This window comes from Diadema antillarum, unplaced genomic scaffold (genome assembly GCF_040938485.1).
Source record: "Diadema antillarum isolate AM-2024a unplaced genomic scaffold, OU_Dant_1.0 seq00001792_RagTag, whole genome shotgun sequence".
Lineage (NCBI taxonomy): Eukaryota > Metazoa > Echinodermata > Echinoidea > Diadematoida > Diadematidae > Diadema > Diadema antillarum.
Window position 1 is genome coordinate 69,316 of NW_027272470.1, and position 19,780 is coordinate 89,095.

Genomic DNA, 19,780 nt, shown 5'->3' on the forward strand with positions numbered 1-19,780 from the left:
TGATATAAATTCTGTGGCAGACATTTTTACAAGATTCCTAGGTCCACATCAGCTTCAAGCTGTCTGAACCACACACATAAATAATCGCAACGCATTTTTAATTCACAGGCAATGCAGCTGAAAGTGGATGAGTGATCATTAGTGTAGGCGCAAACTAATGCCTGGTGAAATGTTAAGTAGGGCTTTCATATCACAGAAAAGATGATATCTCTAAACCAATCATTTGATTAGGATCTTTATCACTATTTTATGATGTGCATTATTTACCTCATTTTATGAATCCTCAATTCTGATTGGTTGAATTTGGGGTCATAAATTCAATAATTACAAAATAGTATCCAAACGGCCCAATAGTACTAGACTACCCCATAGTGCTAAACCACCCTCTCCTGGTTCAATTGCCACATGTAGTTCATATATTCTAAACACTTGGTTTCCACAGCACAAGAAGTCACCTTTGTCCATGCAATCTCAGTGCAAATTTCCATGACAACATAGCCAAAAATTTATTTAAAGTATTATCGTGTGTAAATAGGCTGACATGATCGCGATCGACGGAGTAAAATGTAATTCAAGTGTATTTTATTACCTCTGCCATGGGAGGAGGTTATGTTTTCATTACCGCTGGTTTCTTTGTTTGTTTGTCCATGTGCAAAATAACTCAAAAAGTTGTAAACGGATTTGGATGAAACTTGCAGGAAAGGTTGAGAATAACATAAGGAACAGATGTATAAATTTTGGCAGTGATCAAGAAATTTTCATGGATCTTATGAAGGATTTGAAATATTTGGGCAGGTAGATTCAATGAACTTGGGAAATTAAGCTGCACATTTTTTAGGGTTTCAAACGTGCACTGAAGTGCATGCTATAGTTTCTGCTAGGGCGAGACGTGCCGTGCAGCTAAGGGTTGATGATGTAACAAAAGGCTATATATTGGGAAATCGGGCGATTTTAAGCATGCACGTATGGGTGGAAATCACTGATCTCTATGGAAGAACAAGGTCATTGGTGAAAAGTAGCTGCTTGGTGGAGGTCTGCATTCTCAGAGTGCTTCTCTAGTTATTTTATAAAACAAATATTATATTCTATTTCAGGATCATAGCATGGAGTTGATATCACTTGGGGAAATAATATCAAACAATATCAAATTAAATTCTCGCTAAAATTGCAAATTTTATTAAAGGTAGTTAAAAACCCAGCTCTGTATCAACACTGTTACCTGTTACATGTGTCTTCTAGGTAGGCAGATTGAACTAAACTGGAGACCTCAGTCAGATCACTTATAGCCTCTTCGAGTTGAGGGTGTGACTACAAGACATAAATTTCCAGGAAAGTAAAACATCAAAATATGTCAAGAATTTGGTTATAATAAGTATACATGCAAAGCCTATTGCTTCCTTTTACATTCCTGCAATTTACAATTTTAAGGGAAAAGGAATGCACTTTAATACATTTCTAAAGAAGATTTAGATAGACTGTATAAGTCAGTTGCCCTTTACAGACATAACATATCCATGAATCACATGAGATCAAATAAAGTCAGATCTTTCTGAAGAACTGGTAATTTCACAAACACTATAACTTTGCAAAGTGGTAATGATTGCACTTGTTCCGAGTTGAATTTTCTTAAAATTACTGTAATCTGTGCAATGGCCTGTTATTCATGTACCAAGTGGTGAAATTCCTGAAAATCTTTAAAGTTCATCTGTAAACCAGGACTTTCATTACCTTTTTTATTTTTTTCCAGTTATCCCTCTACAGTGAATTGTTCTGTCATATTTCCACTCCATAAGATGCTAACTTTGTGGAGAATGAATAACTGCACAAAATACTACTAAGTATCTGGTGTATGCTCTATGTACATATCATAGACTGCAGTAAAATGGACCAAGCATTGAGCTAAGCATTCAAAGCATAATAATAAGTAGGTATTTTGACCCACACTCTCTGGGCAATAGAAAAAAAAAAAAAGAAGCTTCACAGTTGCAATTACCTTTAACTGGAGCTGGAATGCAGCACTTGTGAGACAGAATCCTGGAGGCACAACATACTCCAATAAAGAATGACAAAAACGGAAAAAAATCACAACAGAAAACAAAGAAAATTAGTGTGGTATAATTATGAATACATGAATTAACAGCTAGTTAAATCATCAAGACTAATGAGGGCATATCAATCTTTAGATTTCTTTTTTATCATGCATGGCCGTATCTACAAATGCAAAATTAGTAATAACACTCCGTCTCCCTTTTTATATGCCTGAAAAGTAGAATCTGCCACAAATCTGCATTACTACTTACAAAGCCACCTGTCTGCAGTGTAGCTCTACAGCCTTAGACCTACTGTATGTTTAAGACATAGTATAGATTAGTGGGCTATGATACTCCACATATATGTGAAATATATATACCATATTAAAGAACTCTGACAGTCACAGGGATGGTAGGAAATTACAATTAATTAGCTGCTGCAATGGCAGTCACTATTAGTGTTATCTAGGAAGTTATTTATTATCATACCAAGTCTTCCATTCATGCAAGAGGGGTCCAGTTAATCCAAAATAAGATAAAAATCTCTGTAATGTCTATAATTGTATATTGCGTTGTCGAATTAACGCTTGCATCTGTCCATATTCTCAGTGATTCCTTCTTCTTCTTTCTTTCTTTTTTCAAATTCTGTAAACCTCCCTTGCTCATCATTGCAAATGTTCTCAAAAAGAAAACCATAATAGGTAGATTAGAAAATTGCCCAATTGTCATACCAGGTAGTTGTGGTCTCAATTTAAATTTGGCTTTTATTTTTCCAACTGATGTACACTGTCATCCTACCTTGGGCTGTGAGCTCTCACTCAGGTGGGTGAGTATAGCTAGCTGACTCCCTTTGCCCCCTACAAGTTTGGGGGACTGGCAGCCAACTGAGTCAAATGGAAGCACCAACTGATCTGCGTCTTCCTTGCTAGGTTCTGATATTACGCAGACAACAAGAAGAGTGCAAGAAAAAAAGACGAGAGAATTAAAGCAAACATGCAGTCTGTAAAAAACAGTATATATATCACATGAATTTTTCTCACTCATTTTGGACACAGATAGGTAAAGATGACATGATGTAAGTTATATGAGAGATAAGGTTTGGAATAAAATGAAATAGTTTCAACCCATTGTGGGAAGTTTAACAGCCAAATGCTATTTAACGGTTGAAGACTAGTCCCGAGTATACTCAGGCGGGTGTCTGTGGGAAACGTTTGTTAGGAAAAATCAGCTTGTATTCAACAGGTTAATACCAGACTGACTTTTTCATGGACAATTTATTGCTTTTAATTGGTTATAGGCATTAAAAACCAGTTAATTACAAATAAAATAACCCTTCCACGATTTAAGTTTTTGTGGAATTTAATCTCACATTTTTCCAAATGGCACCTGCATGCACACAAACACATGCTACACTGTTCACCCACATGCCAGGATGGCTGTAGGCACAGTGATTTCAAGAGGGGCAGCTGCATGCAGTTTCTATATTAGGGGCCAAGGGACAGATATGAGAACATATGAAATTTCTTTGAATATTCATACCACATGCTATGGTGCAAATTCTAAATAGTTCTACCAAACACTTTGGCCAGTAAAGGGAGGACCATTTTTTGAATGGTAAGAATAATGGAAAAAAAAAGGAAAATGATGAAATTTGAAATTAAACTAGCAGTGCAGGATTTGATGCATCCAGGTCGAGTTCTCTGCCTTTGTATATCATATCAGGCTCCATAATATGAGTGACTGTACACATAAATTATTGAACCCGTAGTGTCAGGATTCGAAACCTCCTAGCCAAAATTATTTTCACTACATTTTGGCAAACATACACATGTATTGTTCTGTAAAACAACAATAACACATCAACTTTGATGAAATTAAATTAAAATATATTCACTTTTCCTCATTTCATTTTATGATTTCCAATATCAAATTATTATTTTTTTAATGAAAGACCCAGTAGGAATATATTTAGATTTGCTTGTAATATCTCTATCAATGTTGAAATTTTAGATTTGATCAGTATCACCTGACTGCTTCATAAAATCTTCAGAATACTGTTTAGTGGAACTTCTGCAATGAGTTATTTCATCTTTCTCTGAGGGGGATATTACAACAAGCATGTATCCTGAGGAAACATATCTGGTGATTTCTGTCGATTTCCACAAGAAATACAACATCCCACCTGGCTCCTTGAAAAGAGACATGGTTCTGTTGCCATACTCCTCTGGTCTACCACCATCATACCTGTACAAAATTAAAGAAGTGCATATATGTGCACTATATATCAAAATCTTATGCTGACAAAATCTCATTTCTCACGATTCATGTCATCCATTCAAACAGTTCAGATTCATACTGAATTATTCAAATAAATCCATACAGTGAAATCAATGTTGTATTCTCAGAATGCATTGCAAGTGATGAATTTTTCAACATGTAACCAAAATGGAAAAGCACATTTGTACCCCCATAGAACTTTCATATCAAAGTATAATACACGATGTAATTACATACATTCATAGTTGAATACTTACAGCAGAGGAACCCGTATATGCGTCATACAAGTCTATATGAGGATTCAACAAGTTGTTCCCCCAAAAAGTGGAATAGATCTATCAAAATCATGTTTTCTGCATTACTTCCATCTTGCGAGCAATTTGACCTGCTGAATGGTGTAAAATACAAGCAACACTTCATAACTCATCACTTCCAAAAAGGGTCAAACGGGTACATGGCAAGAGCTAGAAAATAATGAAAGATTTGCTATTCCAAAACATTAACTTGTAATTACTGACCTTATCATTGATATTTTGTACATTTCCTAAAAGCATGCCAGCAATAGTGAAAATAAAACATCTTCCTTTAATAAACAAGCTTCCTTTCACCTGTGCAGAATCTCAGAGATCCCCCAGCCTTTGATGCCATTCACTGTGAATTTAGCCTTCCGCTCATGAATCTTCACTTCCCAGCGTGGTCCCATGTAGAAGACAGGGTTTGACTCTGCCTCCACCCTCACCCAAAAGGTTCTGCCATCTGCACGGTGTATTAATGGATGGATGCAAGACTTGCATGGTCACACACGTAGCTGGCACAATTCTAATGATACAAATTCACAATGCAATCTAACCCGTTGAGGACAAGTTGCTTTTGCCATAAGATGCATTCCCCATAGACGTGCCTAGGATAAGCAATACTTCTATGTTTGAACACATTTCATTCTCACAACTGAAACTCCAAAACTCATTTGGTCATAAAAATTTTTTGATCTTGGACTTTTGTCCACGAGACACATACTTAATCTGAAGTACAGGGAATTTAAAGGAAAAAAAACAAGGAAAAGTAGAAATTACGTGGTGCGTAATATATGTCCCCGCCGGAAGTAGCATTTAGTAGCAAAATGTACAATATAGGTAAAAAGATGAAGGTCAAAGGTCAAAGAAGTCAAAGGTCAAAATTCTATACAGATGTAGAAGTTTTGAAGCCCTCACCTAGTGCCATCACATAAAGCAAACGGAATCGAAATCGGGTTAGAAATGGCGAAGGAGTAGCATTTTGTAGTCAATGTACAATATAGGTAAAAAAATCAAGGTCAAAGGTCAAAGAAGTCAAAGGTCAAAATTCTGTGTAGAAGTTTTGAAGCCCTCACCTAGTGCCATCACATAAAGCAAACGGAATCGAAATCGGGTTAGAAATGGCGAAGGAGTAGCATTTGGTAGCAAAATGTACAATACAGGTCAAAAATCAAGGTCAAAGGTCAAAGAAGTCAAAGGTCAAAATTCTGTGTAGAAGTTTTGAAGCCCCCACCTAGTGCCATCACTTAAAGCAAACGGAATTGAAATCGGGTTACAAATGGCGAAGGAGTAGCATTTTGTAGCAAAACGTAGAATATAGGTAAAAAATCAAGGTCAAAGGTCAAAGAAGTCAAAGGTCAAAATTCTGTGTAGAAGTTTTGAAGCCCTCACCTAGTGCCATCATATAAAGCAAACGGAATCAAAATCGGGTTACAAATGGCGAAGGAGTAGCATTTTGTAGGCAATGTACAATATAGGTCAAAAATCAAGGTCAAAGGTCAAAGAAGTCAAAGGTCAAAATTCTGTGTAGAAGTTTTGAAGCCCTCACCTAGTGCCATCATATAAAGCAAACGGAATCAAAATCGGGTTAGAAATGGCGAAGGAGTAGCATTTTGAAGCAAAATGTACAATATAGGTCAAAGGTCAAGGTCAAAGGTCACAACTGAAATTCTGTATAGAAGTTTCAAAGCTCCCATGTAGTGCTATCATATAAAGCAAACAGAATCAAAATCGGGTTAGAAATGGCGAAGGAGTAGCATTTTGAACATTTTGATCACACACGGACGCACACACGGACGGACGGACGGACGGACGGACGGACGGACGGACGGACGGACGGACACACGGACACACACACGTACGGAGCCCGTTTCATAGTCCCCTGCTCGAACTCGTTCGGCGGGGACAAAAAAAGAAATCAAGCTATATTTGCTGTTGACAAATCTGCAAACATTTAGATGCATTTAGATTTAATAATTAGTTAGTAGAATTACACCATTTCCCAAGCAAGAGTTTAAAAAAAAAAAAAAAAACTTCGTTATACAATCTGCACTGCAATATATTAAAGTTCTCTTGCACTTGTTGGGAGCCTACGCAGAATAAATTCTATTGAATTAACCAATTTTGTAGCTTTTTAATGAAGTTGGAATGATTGGTATTATGCGTTCTCAAGCATGACAAAGAAATGAGTACATTAAATTTGAATAATTCCTAGAACTACATGTCTCATCAGTTCTTATTCATACTTTGTATTTTCTAACTTCATACTGCTCATGTGGATGAAGATGAACAATTCAGTATTCACTTGTACTACACACATACCTTGTAAAACTAGCCAGTCTCATTACAATATCACACCAAGAATAAATTGTTTGTTTGTTTGCTTGTTTTCATTCTTTTGGCCATATTTGAAAACGCAATAAATGCTATGCAAAGTGTGTGATGTACTGAATGCATATCAAATGCACAATAAATGCTATACATGGTATATGACTATTTAAAGTCCCAGTACACAATAAATGCCATGCATGGCATGTTATATATTAAAATGTTACAGGATGTGTAACCTCCCTTTGTGGTGGCACTTGCCACAGAAACAAAGATAGATTTTTTTTTTTCTTGTTTCGTGTATGAATAATGTCATGTGTTATGTGATGCTCATGTAACAATACACCATACTTGAACAAAATATTAATGTAAATATAAAGTATCAGATGATGGTCTAATGAAAATTTTCACTCTCACCTTCAACTTTGAATGTAAAGCTGTATTTGTCAGGAGGCTGGTTACCAGGCATCAGCTTGGGTAATGAGATGTCCACTGACTTGAGAGGGCATTTCACTCCATTTGGCATGAACAAATAACCAACTGACAAGCTAAGAGAGGAATACCGATATACAGAAGTGTTACATGCATGAAATAATTCACTAATATGTGCTTCACTAATGAAATGAAATCAATAAATGTGAAGACCCTCTCGAACAAAGAATACAACCCTGATAATCACTTGTATGCTTATTTCTTGATCAATATTAGATACACGCTGTACATGCATGAAAACATTTTTTTCTGTTTGAAAAAAATCAACAAAAAGCAATATCAAAGACAGAATATGCATAGTGTGTCTCCCAAAACAGTTGCAATCAAGTTACTACTGCATTCACAGTCATACTTGTTTCTGGGTCTAATGCTGTATTTTGAGCTGTTCTTTGTGTCTACTTTAGTTAATGGATTCTGTTAATGTAAAAGGTAGCTGCTGCTATGTCGGGTAAGCCCAGTGAAAGCTAAGATTTAGTCCCTGATGACCTTCATACGCTCACAAATGTAAGTGTTGCTGACAAAGAATGGTTTAAATCTAAGAATAACTGAGATGATTGAGAGGATGGTTCTAAAACTCACTGTGATAGATAGCCTGGGATAGAAAATACACCAACTTGAAGCGAACATCCATCCTACAATGGGAAGAATTCATGGAAATGGTGTCAGAAACTGGTTCCAGTCATCAAGTTTGACAACATTTAAAGATGATTGCATCATCTAGTAACTGTTTTATGTACGATACCACTAACTCAACAAAAATAACATTTAACTGTGACATTCATTAATGTTGCAATGGTAACTGCAATAACTTTGATTTCCAAAAAATTGAAATTTTCTTTGTGCTTAGCCCTAGCAGCACTTAAGTAAGTTGTAACCAAGATTGCTTGTTACATTGTCACTATCATGAAAGCTTAAGATGGACAATGATCACTCTGATCGAGGCTAGAAATGGTCTTTTATCTATTAAAAAAAAAAAAAAAAATCATCAGAATGACAAGAGATCTTCATGACCATAAAGTCATTACCTTCATTATTCAAGTGTTCTAACTGTATACAGTAAGCAAAAGTTTGATAACATTGTATACATCTTGGTGTAAGGACAATACTGTGTTACACACTACTAAATGTATTTCAATCAAACAAATACAGACATTTAAAAAAAAAAATGTTCAGTGGTGTGAAAACACAGTAACGCAATTTAGGTAATAAAATTCATTATACATCTGCAGCTTGTAGTTAAATACAAGGATCAGAGCTAACCTCTAAAACAGCAAAGTGAAGCACATAGCAGTAGAAGGCAGCCCAGTCACGAACACCTATGAGGGTGATGAAAAAAGGAACAAATGTTTTAGAGTCTGTTTGAGGTGTATTCAGAAAGTTTATCATAAAAGTAAATGAATTTGTGAAGACATGTAGGGAAACATAACAAAATATTGCAAAATAATGGAAAGTCATTCAGTGTGAACATGGGCATAAAAAGAACATTTTGAAAATTGAAAGTGATCACAAGCAAATTCCCCACACAAACCTTATCTAAAGCGAGATGTGAAGTACACTATACATGATGGTCAAACTCAAACAAAATGCACACAATGCATGCAACTGAATTAATTAATTATAATCTTGTGGACTGCTTTAACTGATGTACCCGTGATTAGTTTCTGCATAAAACATCTTTGCAAGTTCATCTGTTTAGCTTGTTTACCTTGTGGTATTTACAAATTCTGACTACAGGAAAAGCAAGGGAAGCTGTTGTTTGAAACATTCATCACTGGGCATTTGGGCCAGAGACATAAATTCAGAATCAGCAAACAATTGTGCATTTTGCATTCAGCATCAATCACCTGCTTTAAAGGCTGCAATGACAGTGTACCAGCATGCCAAGTGCAATCTTCACTGAATATGAACTGTATGTCTCACATTTTCACACATGGTGGAAAGGGTTGGCTTTCCGTGGTTTTTTTTTTTCCCTATTCATTTTATATTTTTAAACATTGCATTGCCTTGTTGTAGAAAAGCAGTCATTGGCACTAATGACTGACAGAGTCCAGACTAATCATATCGTAAAACATGCCACTTTGTATAAGAGACAATGTAAAGCCAACAATCATATTTGCAAGTATGCGAAAAGTGTCATGCTCCAACCAATATATTCAATGCCACTAAAATATATAGATGGGCAATTCCACGGTAACTAGGACACAGGTGCCAAAAATTCAAAATGATATTTGTTTCAAACACCATAAATTTTCAGACAGTACTTGAGTTGAAGTTTTAAGAATCATTATGTTTTTCAATAAAAGCGGCCATTTTGATTTTCAAAATGGCTGCCAAAATATGCCTTTAACTCAATGGTGAAAAGAGTGTATTGTCGCATAACTTACTCTCTGTATATCTACTTTATTAGTACTCTAAACAACAATCTTTCATATGTATGCAGTTACCAGAGAAGTCTTTTACCACACGATAGAAAAAAAAGCTGGTAGCTTTAAAGAATTTGATAAAAACTGTTAATTACTTTGATAATGATGGATGTAACGTCAGTTACCAAAAACAAGGAATTTTTAAGTTTATTCATCAAAGGAAGTGAGCTGTATGATGTAACTTGGGATTTCTAATGTATGCCCATATGCCTTTATTTTAATACCAGAAATAAGGATACTTGGCATACTGGAGAGTCAAAATGAACACTACAAAATGTGTAACGTCAGTTACCGAAACGTCATACACGAGTATGTAACGTCAGTTACCATGACAGTAATTATAACTGAGGCAAATTTTTTGATTTTTGGCCATTTCAATACATCTGGGAAGTCAACTTACAACAAAGAGCAGCAATCCCTTTCATAGGAAATGATGTCATTACCATGGTATGTCCATGGATATATATATATATTTTTTTATTTCTAAATTCATTTATTCATTCATTTACCATGATTATCTTTTTTTTTGGGGGGGGGGGAGCTTGAGCTTTCGATTTTTGATTCAGCACAAGTTTAAGGTTAAATCATCTGGAAGTTTAGTTTGCCACATGCAATATATATGCACTCAAATTAGTACATTCCCAGTCCTACAGGATGATAAAGCTACCAAAGTTTGTAGGCCTAATCAGTGACATGATTGCATGTTAACCACATTTTCTACAAAAAAAAAACCCCAAACAAACTTCTGCACAGCTGTATACCAACAGTTTAACAATCTTCACCAATGTTTGCTTTTGCTGGCATTTTTTTTTTCAGGAAGCTTAGTCAAGTTTCTACCTCAAGGCAAATGCACAAACAGATATTTCTTCTCTTGCACTTAAATGTGTGGTGTAGTTAACATGGCTCATCTTGTATTATGGTACGTAAGGCATGTACTCATTATTGTTTGAAACTTAACACTGATGTTGCTCAAAGTGAGAGAGGATTCAGGGTTTTTTTAAAAAAAAATGTTCATACAGTGAGTATTTGTTGATTACTTTATTCTATTCATGCAGGGACATTTTGTAATACAACACATGATAATTATGAACAGGAAGAGTTTTTTATATTGATTTTAGTATTCTTTCGTTGCAAAGTCCGATTTTTTGGTATCTCGAATGGATTTGCAAGCCGTGATATATCAGTGAAAAGGAAAAAAAAAACAGTTGAATTACTTCAAGCTAGGAATAAAACAATAATGCTCTTTTGACCAAAAAAGCATTTATTGTGTCTGTGCGTCCGTGCGTCCGTCCGTGTGTGCGTCCGTGTGTGATCAAAATGTTCAATTTGCTACTTCTCTGTCATTTATGAGCCAATTTTGATTCTGTTTGCTTTATATGATAGCACTACATGGGAGCTTTAAAACTTCTACACAGAATTTCAGTTGTGACCTTTGACCTTGACCTTTGACCTATATTGTACATTTGCTACAAAATGCTACTCCTTCGCCATTTCTAACCCGATTTCGATTCCGTTTGCTTTAAGTGATGGCACTAGGTGAGGGCTTCAAAACTTCTACACAGAATTTTGACCTTTGACTTCTTTGACCTTTGACCTTGATTTTTGACCTATATTGTACATTTTGCTACAAAATGCTACTCCTTCGCCATTTCTAACCCGATTTCGATTCCGTTTGCTTTATATGATGGCACTAGTTGAGGGCTTCAAAACTTCTACACAGAATTTTGACCTTTGACTTCTTTGACCTTTGACCTTGATTTTTGACCTATATTCTGCATTTTGCTACAAAATGCTACTCCTTCGCCATTTCTAACCCGATTTCGATTCCGTTTACTTTATGTGATAGCACTAGGTGAGGGCTTCAAAACTTCTACACAGAATTTTGACCTTTGTCTTCTTTGACCTTTGACCTTGATTTTTGACCTATATTGTACATTGGCTACAAAATGCTACTCCTTCGCCATTTCTAACTCAATTTCGATTCCATTTGCTTTATGTGATGGCACTAGGTGAGGGCTTCAAAACTTCTACACAGAATTTTGACCTTTGACTTCTTTGACCTTTGACCTTGATTTTTTACCTATATTGCACATTTTGTTACAAAATGTGACCGTGCACCTCAAAACGAACATAAAGTCGCACACACTGATTTTGCGTGACTGAAAATAAGTGAAATGGGTCAACCTAGCCGAACTAAACTTTTTCATATTTTCTGAAAGAGCGGGTCTTCTTTTACATTATGCTAAAAATTGGTATCATAAAACGGGCAGGAAAGTGTGTTTTTTAAGCAGTTTATCTCGAACATTTTTGGTAGAATAGTGTGATTAGGAGTGTCTTTAGCATCCCTTTTTCATTTCGGAAAAACCTTGAAAGGATAGTGCTACTGCTTTGAAAGTTGGCATTAATTATGGACAGAATGTGTTAATGAGGCATTTTAATTTCAGATTAATCTGATAATCCCTTCATTGTTGTTACTCTGGTGGTTTACTTCCTGTTTTTTGTCCCATTCATTGCACAGCCAGCACGGTTTAGTAAAGATTAAGCGCTTGAATAGACACTGTACTTCAGAGCCTCTTTTCTCAGTTCACACTTTTCCGGAGTTTGTGCTTTCTTTCCAATATTTAGATAGGTTAGGTGAGTCCATTTGATTTGAGTTATACATCATTTTAAAGCTTAAAGTCTGCTCTTTCAGAATATGGTCTTAACTAAAAATTCATGTCTGGCGACTTTTTGTTTGTTTTGAGGTGCAGGGTCACAAATGCTACTTCCGGCGGGGACATATATTACGCACCGCGTAATTTCTACTTTTCCTTGTTTTTCTTCTTCACAGAGAAATATTAAAAGTGCGACACTTTTCATTTAAATCAATTGATGATGGAGATCATCAGGAGTAAAATAAAGAAAAGAAGGAGAAATATATCACAATAGATTTCATACGTATTTGTGCATATTTATGAGTTGATACATGTTTTTTTCCCCATAACCTGGAAGATATTTTGATATTTTTTTCAAGCACAAAAATATCCATGTTTTGTGTAGTACTACAAGGTATTATGGGTGGAGCACTCTATGTAGATAAAAACTTTCCTGTTCATTAAAAAACAAACAAACAAACAAACAAACAAAAAAGCCCTTAGCCATGTCAATATATTCATACTTGGAACTGCTTAATCTATTAATGGCTCTGTGCAATCATAAATGTTGAATGAAAATTAAATCTTCAGACAAATGTCAAGAAATATCCTCTTGTGCATTTACATTATTTTTGCCCAACTGTGCTATGGCATTGGGGGGTGCCCCCTAAGGGCCCACCCAATATTATTTGTGTCTTTAGATTTTGTTTTAATTTGTTGCTGTAGTTGCCTGGGATTGTCACTGGTACATTGCAGCAGTGTAATAACCTGTTAAATAAATTAGCTCTCTGTAAACCCCACGGCAAAGTATGTGTAACGTCAGTTACGTAACGTCAGTTACTGACATGTTTACCTTTAAGTTTTCATAGAACACAAAGAAAATGGACTACTGTTTCATTTCATTGTGTATAGATGTTATGACTGATGAACCAAGGTATGACTCCATATCAACCAAATCATTCTGAATGGTCAGAATTATGAAATATCACATAGCTATTCCCAATCATGATTTTGCATGTGTAAACCCAATGGCAAATGTAAGCGTAACGTCAGTTACGTAACGTCAGTTACCGTCATGCCTTCACTGAAATTGGCATGGTGGTAAAAGGAGACAACTAAAGTACACATTATTTGGCACACCTGTTCCTAAGAACCTAGGTGTATTGCCACATTAAACACATAAAGGCTAAAAGTCAGGGACATGAGATATTTCCATTTACATCTACACCATAATTTCCCATGTCCTTTTTCCGTAACGTCAGTTACCGACACATTTTCACTTGCTATGTGATAAGAAATGCAGTTTGAGAGAAAAACTTTCCACCTATTTCTTCATTCTCATGAACTTATTCATCAATGCTAATTGCAAGCCCAAGGTGCTTTCATTCACAAAACTACAAGGCAAACAATTTCATGAAAATCCTTACGTGTAACGTCAGTTACCGTGGAATTGCCCAGATGTGTACTTTAACAGGCATTAGTTGTATTCACAAATACATTGTATGCTGACAGGGAGTCCCCCAATCAACAGATGAGAAAAACAATTACCAACTGTCACCTTCAATGATTTACCATCTGCTATGATAACATAGCAGAAATATTACCAGTGCACAATATTCATATCTGTCTCCTAATATTTTTTTTTCAAAACACCTAATAAAGATAATAAGCAATGATTTCATTTTAACAAGCTTACCAAATGAGTGGTCTCGTAACCCCCGCATGGTGATAAGTTTTTCCTCCTGACCTTCAACCTTCACCATACCCCTGAACACGCCATACTGCTCATAGTGTGTTTGATGCATGCTGGGAATGACATGACCAAATAAACATAGGTAAAATCATGACATTTGAGACAGGACCTGCTCTGATTATTCAGGTAAATGTTACCATTTGTGATACCGCACATCATCGGGTACATGGGTACACACAAACCACAAAGTCTCTTAAATATGAACTGGAAGGAGTAAAACATTTTTTTTTTTCTTTTCTCTTCTTGAGGTGGGCTGTCAAGTGTACTCTTGAAGGGATAACATGGTTGATAATTTTTAGTTGTAATTACAAACATACATATATCTCTGCAAGATTATTCAATTTGATGCTTCTTTTGAAACCATCTTTTAAGAAGTCACGGTCAAGGTCACAAGGTTTTCTGGTTTCTTCATACCTCACTGGAAATTTTGTCAATTCAAAATAATGGCAGAGCAGCTTTGAAGTTGTTTCAGTACTGTATTGTCTTTATAACCTGACCCTCTCAGTTACATACTGAGAAGTGAAGGAATGATATTGCTAGGATGTCCCTGCAATGTTTCCCAATGTTTGAGTTATCTTCTAGCTGTCTTTGGATCAAGGGTCTAAATGTTGTCAGTACAATATGACCAAAACCTACATACATTACGTATTTACAGCATGAGTTGCCAGGTTTTAAGCCACACTGAATCTATTTCCTGAGTCAGAAAATCTCTCTCATGACGCACTTTAGCAGAATGCTGATACCTGTACTTATAGAGACTTCTATAAGGAGGAATGAGGACAGCATTACTGAAAGGTATCAGCGCAAAATCTTGCTTGCTTACCCTTTCAACTTGTGAAAGAACTCTCTGCTCCATATTTCCCTTGCAACATTTGCACCATTCTGCCAGGCACTTAGGTCAGTATCAAAGTTGAAGATAGGAGTAAAAGCTGCCCACCTACCAATTCACATACGAAAAAAAGATAATGATCTGTAATAGATGAGTACCACAACAAAAACTTAAAACAGGCTACTTCAATGACCAAAGTAATCTGAAGCAAAATGTGCATAGAACAGGCACCTACATGTACATGGAAACTGGTGTACAAGCCTGAAACTGTATGCAAAAAATGAGAGAGATTAGGTGTTCTGCTTTCACCATAATTTGTCACTGCTTGAATGACTATAGTGTGTACCATATGTTTTTATAATAGGTTTTCCCAGAGAATTCCATTGTCTGTCATTCATTTTCACATATCGTTACTCAAAACTGTCTTTAACAAATTTATGAGATTGGAGTCAAAAGGGGCCTGAGCTTTCGATCCGAGAAGAATCTTTGTCAGAGGCAAAATGACAAACAGGCACGGAAAGCAATCACATTTATTTATTTATTTATTTATTTATTTATTAATTTATTCATTTATTTATTTATAATCTTTTGTCAGGGTAGTCCATTCACCATGATGAACATACAGTTGAACCTCTCGTATCCGGACAAGTCGGGACCCGGGCTCATCCGGATAAGGGATTTGGCCGGATACGGGAGACTCAATGCTTTATACATGTACATAATATACATACACATGTACTGATGTAGCCCATTGTAGTACCACATGTAGTAATGCGTATACTGCAACCTTTTCATTGCTACACTCAGTAACAGACCCCAAAATAGAGGTTCGTGTTTGCAAGAATGAAATCATTTTCTTTTATAAATTCTTGGGATGATTTATACCTAAATAATCATTAAGAAATGTATCAAGTACATGTAATTCATGTGTGTTTGTGTAGGAGTTCTCTAGGAGTTGGGAATCCCCCTTTCCTCCCATAATTATATATTTTTTTTAAATCACGGCGAGATTGCATCCGTATAATAGAGAGATCCGGATAAAGGGAGGCCGGATAAGAGAGGTTCAACTGTACATATGTACATTAAATAGCAAAACGTATATGTGACCGTGCACCTCAAAACAAACAAGAAGTCGCCAGACATGAATTTTTAGTTAAGACCATATTCTGAAAGAGCAGACTTTAAGCTTTAGAATGATGTATAACTCAAATCAAACGGACTCTCCTTACCTATCTAAATATTGGAAAGAATGCACAAACTCAGGAAAAGTGTGAACTGAAAAAAGAGGCTCTGAAGTACAGTGTCTATTCAAGCGCTTAATCTTTACCAACCCGTGCTGGCTGTGCGATGAATGGGACAAAAAATAGGAAGTAAACCACCAGAGTAACAACAATGAAGGGATTATCAGATTAAACTGAAATTGAGCATGCCTCATTAACACATTCTGTCCATAATTAACGCCAACTTTCAAAGCAGTAGCACTATCCTTTAAAAAGTTATTAGAGTTGAAAGTGAAGACTGTGGACAAAGGTTTTTCAGAAATGTAAAAGGGACTCTATAGACACATCTAATCACACTATTCTACCAAAAATGTTTGAGATAAACTGCTAAAAAACACACTTTCCTGCCCGTTTTATGATACCAAATTTTAACATATCGTAAAAGAAGACCCGCTCTTTCAGAAAATATGAAAAAGTCAAATTCGGCTGGATTGATCCATTTCACTTATTTTCACTCTTCACGCAAAATCAGTGTGTGCGACTTTATGTTTGTTTTGAGGTGCACGGTCACATACAGAAGATGACATAATACAGTGTAGATACATACCAGCATACTGTACATTGCAAAGTAACATAAAAGAGTACATGCCACAGCAAGAGTTCATCAGAATGCCGAAATAACAATTAAAAACGCTATTATACAGGAATGATAAAGCCCAGAATGAATTTCGTGTGTTACTTACAAATAGCAACTTTGCTTAAACAATCTCTTTAATAAATGAATATATGGAAGAAGCTGATCTAGTTGAATGATCTAGCCTGTTCCATTCAAGTACAGAGGATACGATTGGGCTGCACTTGTGACAATCAGAGCGAAATCTTGGCACACATAGATTTCCACTGTCTATTAGCCTTGTATGATGTTCATGTACATCACTAGGCTTAACTAAGTGCACCTGAAGGTACGAAGGTGCTAAGTTATGGACGCATTTATATATCATCATAACGCGGCTGAAATCAAAACGTTTGTCTAGTGTCATCCATTTAAGACTTTTGAATAAATCAGCCGACGGTGTGTCATATGTTTTGTCCAAAATTATTCTTGCTGCCCTCTCTTGAATTTTTTCTAGCTTAGTTGTATGGGATTGAAATCTGTTTGACCAAACAACAGGACAGTAATCAAATTGTGGTAACACTAGACTATTATAAAGTAATTTTAGGGATTGTTGGGGCAAAAAGGCCTTCGCTATCTTTATCATGCAGACACTTTTTTGGGTACGTTTACATACATTTTCGATTTGTTTAGACCATTTCAGTTCTTCATCTATTAAAACACCTAAACATTTAGTGAACTGAACTCTTTTAATCCGACTACCATCTAATGAAATACTGAAATTTTCAATTTTCCCGAGATTAGCACGGGAGCCGATAATCATGACAGAAGTTTTGTCAGTGTTAAGGACGAGCCGATTTTTCTTAATCCACCCCATTACTTTATTTAGTGCAACAGTTATCTTTTCTTCTAAAACTGTTGCGTCATTAGCACTGACAGTGAGAGTCGTATCGTCAGCGTACATATCACCTTCTGAAGTACACTCAGGTAGACTGTTGACATATATTGAAAATAAAAGGGGACCAAGAATTGACCCTTGAGGTACACCCAATTTAATAGTTGAAGGGTGGGACTTGGCTCCTTTGAATTTCATCACTTGCTGTCTGTCACTTAAATAGGATTTGAACCAATCTAGTCGTCTTGCTACACCCTATACACTTTAATTTACGTAAAAGTAGGTCATGATCTACAGTGTCAAATGCCTTCCGAAGATCTATGAAGGCAACTCCAGAAATTTGATTATTATCTATATTCAAAGACCACTGATTCACAAGTTTTGCAAGAGCAGTTGATGTGGAATGAAATGGTCTAAAACCAGATTGATTAGGGTGTAGTAAATCATTCGCATTTATGAATTCGCTCAGTTGTTGATGTACGGTCCTTTCGATAATTTTACTCACTGTTGGTAAGATTGAGATGGGGCGGTAGTTATTCATCGAAGAAATATCTCCTGCTTTAAATATTGGTACTACCCGAGCCTTTTTCCATTCACGTGGAACAACTCCCGTAGACAGGGATTTGTTGATAATATCGCAAAGAGATTCTGCAATAGCATTCTTTGTCATCTTTAAAAGTTTGCAGCCGATGTGATCTTCTCCGGTTGCTTTATCTATGCCAAGAAGCTCGATCTGTCTCAATACAAAATCTCTCGTTATCATACTTGAATTAAATTGAGAATGAGATGGAACAAAGCCTTTGTCTTCATCTAATATCATTTGAGAAGTATTCCTCTGCAGGTCTTTTGTAATTTTAGTAGCATTAGATATGAAAAAATTGTTGAATGCTTCAGCAATACTTGCATTGTCGGATACTTCTGCATCATCAACCTTTATGGTATTGGGAGAAATGGGTGATGATTTAGGCGTAAGTTCCCCCAAGCTCTTCCACATTTTCTTACTGTTGTTACGATTTTGTAAAATTTGGTCAGTGTTATACTGTTTTTTTCTTATTCTCATGAGATGAGTAACTTTGTTTTCACATAATCATAACAGTCTCTGGATCATTCATGACCCTCCTCTGCCTTTTGTCTGTCCACCCTCTTTTAATCCCCCTCCCTTTACCTGTTGGGCTCCTTGCCCATGACCTCCAACTCTCCCCTTTTGTTTTCTTAAATGGTCTGTGTCCCTAGCCCTCCCCTGACTGTTCTTGTCGTGTGTAGTCCTTATGTGATTGCTTTCCCTGCCTGTTTGTCATTTTGCCTCTGACAAAGATTCTGCCAGGATCGAAAGCTCAGGCCCCTTTTGACTCCATTTTACTCCATTCGCTTGCCACTATTGGATAAGCAGTTTTCAGCAGCTTTTTTGCTACAAATTGTGAGATAGTGACAACCAATTCATATTGACATATTCTTATTTATTGAATGTGCACACATTTTTGTAAATGGCTATTCAACTTTGTCTCCAAGCATCTGTCACCATTCTATATAAATATTCACATACAACTGTATGGGGAAACAAGTTCATGATAGAAGCATTCAAATCAAGTCTGTAAGATGTCCATTTGAAAAATAACATTACTTATACCACATTTTAGATTTAATGTTATCGGTAAACACATCTCATTGATTACCAGATAGATATATAAAAGAGAGTCTTTTCAATCTAATCTAGTCATGTGAACAACATCAATCAAAGAATCATGATGCATTAGCAATGAGGACAGGGCCTTCCTAGTCACTGCTTTCAGATCCCAGAGAGACTACAAATGCAGTTCTAAGATAACCTGGGCATTAATTACTATCAGGTGTATCATTGCTCCCTATTTGTGGGAGGGCAGAAGAAACAATCTACAGAAAGGCAGGGTTCGAAATACAAAAATGATAGTCAAAATGAAGGCCTCTTTACTCTTGTCCCTGTATCTGTGTGTCCAAGTCCAAGTTATTTTTTTTTC

At 36.1% G+C, this 19,780-nt stretch overlaps 1 protein-coding gene across 1 annotated transcript in view; it reads right to left on the reverse strand.

Annotated features, from left to right (window-relative positions):
* The window catches only part of LOC139712322 (rifampicin phosphotransferase-like), a 73,155-nt gene that overhangs the window by 41,850 nt on the left and 11,525 nt on the right, over window positions 1–19,780 (reverse strand). Inside the window, exons 5-14 of the mRNA XM_071624161.1 lie at window positions 15,053–15,166; window positions 14,173–14,282; window positions 8,681–8,736; window positions 8,000–8,052; window positions 7,346–7,476; window positions 4,916–5,063; window positions 4,213–4,274; window positions 2,829–2,962; window positions 1,994–2,050; window positions 1,220–1,308 (exon numbers count right to left, since the gene is read on the reverse strand). Of these exons, the coding sequence (XP_071480262.1) occupies window positions 1,220–1,308; window positions 1,994–2,050; window positions 2,829–2,962; window positions 4,213–4,274; window positions 4,916–5,063; window positions 7,346–7,476; window positions 8,000–8,052; window positions 8,681–8,736; window positions 14,173–14,282; window positions 15,053–15,166 (954 nt within the window). The remainder of the gene's footprint in view (window positions 1–1,219; window positions 1,309–1,993; window positions 2,051–2,828; window positions 2,963–4,212; window positions 4,275–4,915; window positions 5,064–7,345; window positions 7,477–7,999; window positions 8,053–8,680; window positions 8,737–14,172; window positions 14,283–15,052; window positions 15,167–19,780) is intronic.